Here is a 12,014-nt window from a genome sequence, read left to right as displayed (position 1 = left end):
TACATACATACATACATACATAATGTTAAGAAAGTATCTTACAAGCTTTCTTCGGCTCTTTTATAAGTACACATATGGACATCATGACCTACTCCATCTTATTTTCATTCTATCAAGTCATTTATGTGCATCTTGTTAGGATTCCATCAGTACACTGAAAAGAACGGGTGCTCCTGTGGTGATGGATGGCACAGGCTTTCTGCAACATCCAACCATATTTTACGGAAACACAATACATCAGCAGCCTAATGTTAAAGCCTCCCAGCAATTTGTTATAATCAGGGGCTCACATTACTGGTAAACTAAGGGCTCTATAAATATATTTCATTCTGGAAAGGAGTTTTTGTACCGGTAACAGAAACACAATGGAAAGCAGTGTTAATGCACACAATTAAATACATCACATTTGTTGACAAGGTGAAAAAGGTGTTTAGCTAGATGCAGAAGGGAGTTTATATCAACTGAAGCTAAAATGCTAGCTGTCAGTAATAATAAATAAAAGACCAGGAAAAAAAAAAAAGAGGAGAAATAAAATAAAAAACACTGATTTATATCACAAGTCACCCCAACCAGTAGATACAGAATATTTCACCTTTTCAAAGGGCTTCTTAATTCACTTTTCATTTTTGACATCTTTTCAGAATGAAGCTGATTGTTTATTCCTCATAATAACAACCCATTTTTCATCCGTCTCAAAACGTGATATCTTACATGCAGATATAACACACCATATCTATACTTCTAGACTGGCAGACTGTATGAGACTTTCAAAGGGAAAAAAAAAAAAAACAGCCCCAAAAAAAAAGTAACAACAATGTCTTTAAGAAATCAGAATCAGAAGACCGAAGAAGCCAATGCTCTTTTACACCACATTACAGAGAAGTTGTTGGAAAAAAAGCAAGCAACCATCCGAGAGAGTGAATGAATAGTGTGAACATGTCTTTCTGCCCTTTCTATTGTTTTAGACAAGCTGCAAGGTGTTATAAGATATGCGTTATTGTAAATATCTTGAATGCACTAGGGACATTTTCTCGAGATCATAGATTACATAATAAAAAAGCAAAGAAATGCATTCAGAAATCTGGAAATGCTGAAAATATATATTATATTACCAGAAAGGTAAAAGTGAATTAAGCCCCAAAGCTTATATTTCTGAAAGGTGAGATGCTGGATAAATTACTTTTTTGATATTTACAATGAACTGAATTCCCTTGAAGCTATAGCTATCGACTCATGTATTATCTGTGTAATTAAAGTTTAACAATGTTCACAGGCACCTACAATAGTCAGAGAAATAACAGCATCACTCTCGCCTTTGAGAATTACAATTCAATGCCACACGGAGACTTCTGAGAAAAATACAAAAATAAATAAATAAATACATAACTCAACGGGCAGTTACATCTAGCCATAAATAAAGGCAGAGATAAATAAAATGGATAAAAGATTGACTGGGGGTCTAAAATACTGCAGCAAAAAGGAATTTGTTGTAGTAGTTTTTCAAAATATAAACCATAGTTTAATTATATTTTGGATTCACAGTGAGAATCAGAGAAATGTATAAAAATACTACAAATAGAGGAGCAAGTTCTGTACTGCAGATTCAGACCTGTACTGTAAATTCCAAGGAAAACAGAATGGATAGCAGGTTCAGTGAAATACTTTAGCTGGTTTAATCCTTGCAAAAGGCCGAAGATCAGTCAATATGACATTAATTTGCACTGTGAACTTACCAAGGCAAATTTCACAAAATGCTTATTCAGCTTCAGGCGAAGATTCTACACAAGGTAATTTTGCTTTAACTATACTCAAAAAGGTACATGAACCAATCATGTTTTACAAAGACACCTTTAAATACACGTCAAACATCAATAGCGGTTTATCCAAGGGGATGGAGCCCTGCCTTTTCTACAACTCCCATGCCTTCTGAGCTCTTATTCACTAAAATATAAGCTTCATTAAGACAGCAATAGAGAATAATTAAGGTGAAGTAATGCACTTGATTTTCTTTCAGGCATTCACATCTGAATCATTTTCAAACTGTAAATTCTATCCATTAAAACAAGCAGTCACAAACTTTATGCAATCATAGCTTTAAATCTCTTTTATGAACTTGAAGCCCAATTTAAACTGAAGACAACATGTATGCCTTAAACTTTGTTAACTGCTCCTCCATTTTCCCTTGCTGTTTTGCAATTTCTCTTTTTTTGCAGGAGATAAAGCTGCCATACTGAAACTGTTATCTGATGAGGTTTAATAAGGTAGCCGATTACAAAGGTTTATGTGCTATCAGCTTCAGAATGAAAGAAAAAATACTGCACATTTGATGCTTCTTTTTCAAAGCAAAACATTCAAGATTTGTTTGTATAACCCAATTAAAAGGTGGCTGCACTGACCTCACTGGAAACGTCAAGAGCATGGTCATAACAACAGAAAACAGGATACATTTGCTTCATTTTCTTTAACAGGACTACAAACACTGGCAAAAACATATAATTGACACAAATGACTCATGCTACTTGCTGGGATCATTAAAAGAAATAAACTTCTTCAACAATACATATGTATAACACGTAAACATACAGCACTGTATACGAATACCATATGGCTGTCCAGCATAGAACAACTGATTCACGCGCTAGTAAGTAGCTCACACACCATATGGGAAAAAAGGCAAAACAAAACAAAAACTTCATTCTGTGCTCTATTCAACAAAAAATATGTCATCATCTTTACATTTCTAAATAAAAACACTAGTGATACCATTGCCTACTCATTCCCTTGCTCCTGATCTCATTCCACCCCCTCCACCTGCCAACATGTGGCACAACACAATTCTACCCACACAAAGATCTACTGAATCACAGTCACCCCCACCCACAACCAACTCCAGAAATTCTAGCATGTCAGATTCATGAGTTGTATCAAACATTATTTGCAAAATGAACAGATGTGATAAACCTTTAAAAAACTGCACTTAATACTTAAATACAAAGACGGAACTTTTTGATTTAACATTTTACACTTCATTGGCCATTGTTTTGGCTGCATCGCAGACCTGCAGTGTCGGGACCTGCAAAAGTTGTGGCAAACCCTGTTGGAACACAAGCCACCACAGCTCTGAAAGATGCCATTCTTATTTGTTATTCAGCTACTTTCTCCAGCAGATGTCACCTCAGAGCACAAACAAAGGAACACCCTTGAATGACATGGCACAATTTTTAAGAAACATCTGTGAGGATGTAAAATGAACATTAAGCAAACTGCACATTTGGTCAAAACGCACTTTAAAGGAATACTATACTCAAAATGCATACATTTTTATTTATCTTGTGTTTACCTTGTGTTTGTAGTTATGGGAGGGAAAATTGCCAACTCATTTTTTTCTGAGACTGGCAACATAAAAATTCCTGATACATTAGGTCCTAATAGGTCTGTTTTTACCTGCATTTTTATTACTCTTTAATTTAATATTGTTTTTTGTATCAGTATGCTGCTGCTGGAGTATGTGAATTTCCTCTTGGGATTAATAAAGTATCTATCTAATGGGGACCCACACTAAAATTACTAAATTACTCAAGATGGATAATCCACATTAGGTATACAGCTGCATGCTCACAACAACCCAAACACATATTTTTGCTAAAATATTAATAGACCATTTCCAGAAAATCTGCTTAAGAACAACAGTGCATCACTTTAAGAATGACATGGATGAGCTATTTCTGGGCAGGACTCCTGACCAATGAATTAGGGTGGGTATTGAATTTAAAAGCTTGTTTCAGAGCACTTCACATTTGTACACAAGAGGAATAGTTCAGATTTAAAATGTTACTTGAATAGAGTATGCAAATGTGTGTTTAAAATTCTTGAGGATACATGCATATATGTTGGGATGAAGTACATCTCAAAAAAACTCGTGATGCTTTATATCTACTTACGTTAATTTAGTGTCAAGCTTTTACTTTTGGGAACTTCAGCTCTTTTGAGCTCCTCTCTTGCATTCTAATGGAAATGTCATTTTAAGGTAGTTTAATACCCTCCAAAATCTACAGGTAATTTCATTTCTGAATTTTCAAAGTTTCTTTCAGTAATAAGCCTACAATAATGTTGATGAGTGGTAGTTTTAAAGTACATATCCTTTGGATACATCATCAGTGGAAATTTTAAAAGTTACTGAACCATTTTAAGTTTGTACAGTATGTTAATGGTATGTATCTAAATAATTTAGCATTAAAACAACAGTTTCTCATCATTCTGCAGTTTTATTGGATATAAATATTTGTATTTATTTTAAAATGAAAAAAACATTGTATTTATTTACATAACTGTATAACAGCAGTGAAATTTTCTGTTGTTTATCCAGCACTAGGTACAGACATTTTGGTGATTCAGACTGATGATCTACAGTAGTTCATAATGTTTAGTAATCTATATGAAGCTACCCTTGATATTGTAACTCCTGTTACAGCAATAAATATGACTTTCACTAAGTATACTCCTTGGTTAAATGATCATGTTGAGCATCTCAGGAGGGAGTGTAGGCGGACTGAATGCAGATGGTGATCAACACATCTAAGAGTGCATTATTACTGTATGGAGATGCTACAAAGTATTTATTGCTTCTATTAAATAAAAAAAAAAGCTACAGCAAATTATTTGTTTAATTTGATATCAAATCATTGCTACAAGTATAATCCGAAGTTTCTGTTAAACACCAAATATAGGATAATAAATCTAGCCTATAATGCAATTATCGTCCCTATTCCTTATCAGTGTAAAATGTTTTTAACTTTTTTTTTTAGGAATAATATTGTTAACATTAGAAATTAAACTGTTCTTATTTGACAACCTGTTACAGCTGTGCTTTCTTTGTTTGGCATTGCTGCCTACAAACATTCTGTGGCAATTCAGCACAGAAACTTTTTCAGATTAGGTCATCTATAAATTTTGCTTTGTCCAGTTTAGCTACACTAGTGTATAAGACTATTTAAAAGGTCATTACCACTATATCATCTGATGTTGTTAATACCATTAATAGTTTATTATTAAAATGGTTAGCCAACTCTTAATTTAAAACTGCTTTGCTACATCCAATATTAAAAGGAAGAATTTAGATTCTGATTGAATAACTTTAACCCAAGTTCTTCCTTTGTATCAAAGATTTTTGAGAAACCTAAAACTGATCAGTTAACAACATTTATGAATGCAAATCAACTGAATGGAAGACTCCAGATTGGGTTTTACAGTCAAGTAATTACAGAAATATTTTTGGTAAAACTAATGCATGACATCCATATCAAGAGTGGTATAAATGAGTAATGTATTATCATCTTCCTGGAACTCCGTTCAGCTTTCAAAACCTATAAACCTATATATAATACTGGGGATCAAGTTATCTTGGTTGATCTTCTGAAAGATCAGGAGGATCTCTCTAGCACAGAACTGTCCTTTTTAAGTTTTATCTTCATAAAAAACAGGGTTTAGTTGCTATTGGCCATGTTCTTCTCTAGTGCTAGTTAGTTATGGATTGCCTCTGGATTCAGTTTTAGTGCCTCTCTTTTTTTCTATTTCTTTGATACCCCATGGACAAGTGACTGAGAGGAACACTATGTTGTAATTTATGTTAATGATATGTAACTTTATGTCAGTAAGAAGCTTAATGATAATAAATGTCTTTAGTGTTTTAATCAATTGTACCTCTGACAATAAGTGTTGGATGGCAAACATTTCTTTAATCTTAATGGAGAGACGTCTGAGATACTCATTACACTCATTATTGAGCCCAAAGATCAGATGAAGGGCAACATGGTCACAGCAGGCCCACAGTCAGGCTCTAAAATGAAAAAATTAGACGTGATCTTTGACACTAGCTTGAACTTTACAGATCATTTGAAAAATGTTACTAAAACTGCATCCTGTCATTCCCTTAATATAAAGAAGGTGAGATCTTTCGTTTATGGATGTCAGTAGGACTGATTACTGCAATGCTCTTTAAACTGGCCTACACAAATGTTTCACAGAACATCCACCAATGATTCAAAATGCAGTGACACAACTGGTGACAAGGTCAAATAAAAGAGTGCATATCACTCCTGTTCAAAAGAGATTAAACTGGCTTCCTAAAATCTTACAACTGATAAAGTTGTTTCATTGGTTTACAAGGCCCTACATGGATTAGGTTCTGAATATATTAAATACTGTACAACTCTATAGCAGCCTAAAATGGTTCTTCATTCTAGTTTTGTTTCTTTTTTAGCAATTCCTTCAGCTAATTTTAAATGTGGGGGAAGAGACTGCATTGGCTTATTATGCACTCTGATTATGCAATGCTTTGGAACAGCAGCTAAGAGACTCTCCTACTCTTAACAGTTTTAAATCTTATGTTAAAAAAGTACTTTTGCTGTTTGGCATTTTCTTGATTTTAGATTTACTGTTTGCTCCTTTTGAAACGACACAATTTTTAGTTATTTATTACTTTTTAACTAATCTTTGTTGTAATTATATTAGTGCTTTTATTGTGTGTGAAGCATTTTGTGGTGCAATTAAGCATAACAGGTGCTACACAACATAACAGTATTATTATTAATATATACCATCAACACTACAGCCCATAACTATTAACAACTGAAAAATTGAATGTATTGCAAGGCTTGCCATGCTTTCCCTTACAGCAGTGCTAGAGTCCAAATGTCATAAGTGGCAGAGCTGCTGTCAAAACAAAACAAAGCATCTTGCTTTCCAACGCCAATCTCTGAAACATCTCATGTCTGTTTAAGGTGAGTGATTGCTAACTGCTTTGATGATAATGGCTTATGACTGGGTTAATTTAGCTAGCTACCATGTTGACTAATGTTACCTAAAACATTATGTTATCATGGCTGACTTTGATGAAGATGATGACAGCAAACTTTACCTGCCTGTACTCCAATTGGAAAAACAAAATGTTGAAAGTCACTTTAGAGAAGGGTGTTGTTTAAATAAGTAAATAAAAATAAGATAATAAATTGTTATTTTGTATATTTTGCAAAATATACATGGATTTCAGTCAATAAGGGCAAAGACTTCCTCTTAAAAATAATTTCCGACCCTGTTCAAAATCATTTTGCTTTATCTGCCATATGTTCAGGGTGGCACCATGCCACCGCAGTCTAACTTAAATGCCAGGTCATAATTTGAGTGGACTTTGTACATTCCCAAACACCAGGTTATCTTTCACTTCTCAATTGGGTTTACATGAGTGGGCCTGCTTGGCCTGGCATTCCGACCAGGATAGGCGCCAGCACTCTGCAACTCTAAACTAGGTGGAATGAGTTTGAGAATATATTTATACATGTTATGCCTCCCTTTATTCCATGTACTGTACAGTATATGCATTGCTGTTCTCGTTTCATGAGATTTTGCAGGAAAGACCAATTCCCTAATATGGTGGTTCTCAAACATTATTATTGGAGAACCACAAGAATACATGAAGGCCCACATACAGAGGACATGATTTTTACTCTCTTGTACTTTTGCTGCAGTCTTGACAAAGGTGCTTTCAACTAACATTTACTAACAAGAGTGTATTTGCTGTTATTATATTACATTTCTGGTGTTTTTAATGACTGAATACAAAATTAACAAGTCATTTCAAAAACAGCCTGTACAATTTCATTTAAAAAAGTTTTTTAATTGTGCCTGAATTTCTTAATGAAAGCATAAGCTGTCATTTTTTAAAATAAATAATAACCAGTAATCACCAAAATACAGAATTTGTCACTATAGATATTTTGATAACAAAAGCTGCTCACTTAGCTTAAGCATTACTTTTTAAATTAAGCAAAATGGTTACATATACCTGAAAATACAAAATCAAAAATATTTTTTAAAATAGAGTTAATCATTGCCGACAATGTGATTACAGAAGCTACTTGGTTATCCTCAGAATTCAGCACTGAAGCATTTCCATTGGCAACAGCAACATTTAACATGAGTGGAATTGCAAATACATTTTCTCCACATACAACGACCAAGTCAGAAAAGACAAAAGCATGGTGTAGGGCAATGGAAGCAGACAGGTAAGCTGTGGGATGACAGGAGGCCAGCCAGGCCTCTTGTGCAGCTTTAAAAAGTGAGAGTGGCGGCAGCAGTGTACATAAAGTCGGCCTGCCATACCCTTCATGAGACTGTCACATCTTTGACATCATGCTAAAACAATACGTTTCTTTACAGAAGGTTCTATGTCATCTTCTTTTCACTTTGTCTTGCAGGATCATTGCAAGTGGCCCATTCCCATTCTAACTACAGGTTAGTAGCTGTGGTATGTGCTGCACAGATTAGTGTGAGTGGACTCTGGTGAAGCATTTTAATGGCAGGTGTAAAAGTATTCTGGTTAAATGGGGTCTTTGAGTAAAATATTTTGGATAATGATGAAACAGTCCATATTGAAAAGATAAGTTTGACACCCCTGCTGAAACTTGATTTTTAACGATTTCAGTATTTTGTTGAAACTTTATAATTATTTTCAGTCACCTTATGTCCCCCCCCCATCCCTGGGAAGTTTACCGAGGGTCTATAGTAGGCCGCGGCCCCATAGTTGGACAACTAATGTACAACAAAGGTTCAATCAATCAATCAATCAATCAATTAACTAACATTCCTAACCCACCCATCTTTCTAATATGCTCATTCATAGCAGAGTTGCTGGGCAGCTGGAGCCTATCCCAGCAATCACAGAGCACAAGGCAAGAAAAATAGCTGACTAGAACACCAGTCCATTGGCAGCGCTAAACTGACCCGTGTGTTTTTACTGCAATCTACCTAACTTGCATGCTTTATCATTTATTTATTTAATTATGTGGAAAACAAGCAGCAAGAAACATGCGAGTATCCTCCCCAATTGGCAACACAGTAACACTGTACTGGCAGGACTTCCTCAGGAGACTCTGGTCTTTTGACATATGCAGCAAGCTGCTGGAGATGTGTAATCAGTCCATAGTAGCCAGTTTATTGGTTTATGCCGTGATCTCCTGGGGAAGCAACTTAAGTTCAAACAGTTCAAAATGCCTGGACAATCATATCAGAAAAGCCAGGTCTATCACAGGGTTAACCCAGGATGCACTTAGAGCTGTCGTACAGAAAAGAATGGCTGCAAAAATTGGAGGATAGCATGAAAAATCCCCTCCAGTAGGTGTTCTCTTGGGGCACTTTTAGCTACATGCACTTCCTTGGTGGGCTACGATGCACTTCTGGGGATCTTTTTTGCCTGCTACTAATCAGGCAGTTCAGTGCTTCCTCCTAAAGTCCCAGACTTAATGCTTACACTCGAAGTTGATTTTACTATTTCTGCACAATACATATTTATTTATCTATTGATTGATTTGCCCTATGAATCTGTACCTTTGTTTCTGTTGCTGTATGCAACTAAATTTCCCCTTGGAATTAATGATTACATCTCGCCTGAAGAATGGGCCCGAGTTTCCTCAAAAGCTTTCATATTAATAAAATGCATAATAAAATGAGCTCCTTCCCAGTCTATCTTGGCGGTGATCTCATCAGACCTGCCTCTACTGTAAAAAATCTTGGTGTCATTTTTGATTCCTCCCTCTCTTATTCTGCCCACATAAATCACATTAAGAAACTTTCTTACTTTCACCTCCGTAACATATCCCGTGTTCACTCCTTCCTCTCTTTCTCTAATGCTGAGAAACTTGTCCATGCTTTTATCACATCCCGCATCGATTATTGTAATTCCCTACTGGCAGGTGCCCCTTCTAATCTTATATCACAACTCCAGCTTACTCAAAACTCAGCTGCAAGAGTCCTTACTCGAACCAGCAGCAGCAAGCACATCACACCCATCCTGCTCCGTCTTCACTGGCTCCCTGTGTCTTACAGAATCGAATATCAAATCCTACTAATAACCTACAAAGCCTTAAATAACCTCGCGCCAAACTACATCAGTGACCTTCTCCATCACTATGTGCCTGTCTGCCCACTAAGGTCCTCTGATTCTGGCAATCTTGTTGTGCCCCACACTAATCTACACTCCATGGGTGACAGCAGGGCCTTCAGCTGTATAGTGCCCAGACTCTGGAATGACCTACTGAAATTAACTTGGTCAGCTGACTCCACGAATTCTTTTAAAAAACAACTCAAAACTCATCTGTTCAGGAAGGCTGTTAGCTCTACTTGACTTTATTACAACTTCTCTCAGTTTACCTCTGTGTCAAGATGCTCATGTAACCTGTGTGTGTGTGTGCTAGACCATCAATTATGCTGTCTGGTTTTTTTTTTCAGAATTCACTGTCTTAATCTTTATTTATTTATCTGGTTTGTACAATGCTATTTACTGTATACACTGCCATTCTTTATTATATTCATTTTATTTATATAGCACCTTTCCCATGCTCATGGCACTTACAGAATATAATAAAGAATGGCAGTGTATACAGTAAATAGCTGTAGGTTATTAGTAGGATTTCATATTCGATTCTGTAGGACACAGGGAGCCAGTGAAGACGGAGCAGGATGGGTGTGATGTGCTTGCTGCTGCTGGTTCGAGTAAGGACTCTTGCAACTGAGTTTTGAATAACCTGGAGCTGTGATAGAAGATTAGAAGGGGCACCTGCCAGTAGGGAATTACAATAATCAATGCGGGATGTGATAAAAGCATGAACAAGTTTCTCAGCATTAGAGAAGGAGTCTTAATCTTCTTTATTTATTTATATGGTTTGTACAACGCTATATACTGTATATGCTGCTGTTCTTTATTATATTATGTAAGTGCCTTGAGCATGGGAAAGGTGCTATATAAATAAAATGTACTATTATTATTATTGTAATCTTTTTAGTTAGCCAATAAAAGGTGTCATTTTGCTTGGCTTTTCCCTTGGAATTAATAAAATGCATCTAATCTAAAAAATACTTTCTTAAGGGTGCTCCTCTTAGTTTTCTACTTCTTTGAATTTAGATAAAAGTAAGAGGGCACGTATCAGCTGATGTTGGATTTCCACACTCAACAAACGTATTTTCAATCATTTATTGACCTCCCAAGGCACCGCCACCCGCCCCTCTGTCCTATTAACTCCACTTCAACAGAAAGTCTGCAGTGCAGATAAATGAAGCCAGTGGCCAAAGTGCAAACAGCTCCAAAAGTGCCGCTGTGAGGGATTGTAAACTCTTTGGGAAGAGCTGTTGCTGATATCAGACCGAAACTTTCCCAGGATGCACAGCTTCCAGGAGATGATCAATCACCTTGGCCAGGGGCTCGAAAGAGTCACTGCTGCTATATAATGATATAATAATTCTTGACGTTCCATGACATTACAGCAGCACTGTCATCAAAACTACACCGAGAAAAGAAATTCACTGATCATAATGGAACGCAAGAAGTTATGGCGTGCCAAGTTCGACGTTCACAACCACTTTCTTACAAACCACCGCCACAAGTTTCTCCTTAACATGATCCAAAATCTGCTCAATGAGCGCCTGCACTCCCACGAAACCCGGGGCACACAAGCGCAGTGACATCGTGCCCCTAAGCTCCCTCTCCCACTTCAAGCAACACTTTGGGGAGCTGCCACGCTGCTCTGATGCCCTTCGTGCAGAGTCACGCGTACAGTAAATATTCCCGGGAATCACTTCTTGGCGCGCCATACGAAAAAAGGGACAACATACACAACTGCTGCCGGACACCGCGCTACTCGCAGACAGTGCCAGTCCGACTTTCTGCCCCCTCGCACCGCCAACCCCGTAAGGTGTCAGAAGCTTGTTGCACAAACTTGCTATCACGGCACGGAAAACGGCTGCTTGGCATGCAACGCATTCAGAGTCAACACAAAGCATACAACATAATACAACCCTCGCTCTTTTCTTTTCTTGTTTTTTTTTTTTCTCTCACCTTGTTAAAGTGAAAAAGTGCGAATCTCAACGCCGCTCCGCACACAGCTCTGCTTGCCACACGCGCCGCCATCTTGCCCCGGAAGTGAGATGAGGACACGGCGGGCGGGCGGGCAGCAACAGCGCGCCAC

General features: G+C 36.9%; 1 protein-coding gene across 1 annotated transcript in view; it reads right to left on the bottom strand.

Annotated features, from left to right (window-relative positions):
- suclg2 (succinate-CoA ligase GDP-forming subunit beta) overlaps positions 1-12,009 on the bottom strand; it is a 142,266-nt gene extending 130,257 nt beyond the window's left edge. Inside the window, 1 exon segment of the mRNA XM_051920956.1 lies at positions 11,885-12,009. Within this exon segment, the coding sequence (XP_051776916.1) occupies positions 11,885-11,956 (72 nt within the window). The 5' untranslated portion in view covers positions 11,957-12,009.
- Positions 12,010-12,014: the final 5 nt, after the last annotated feature.

This window comes from Erpetoichthys calabaricus, chromosome 18, assembly GCF_900747795.2.
Source record: "Erpetoichthys calabaricus chromosome 18, fErpCal1.3, whole genome shotgun sequence".
Classification (NCBI taxonomy): Eukaryota; Metazoa; Chordata; class Cladistia; order Polypteriformes; family Polypteridae; genus Erpetoichthys; species Erpetoichthys calabaricus.
This window is presented reverse-complemented; position numbering and strand designations above follow the sequence as displayed.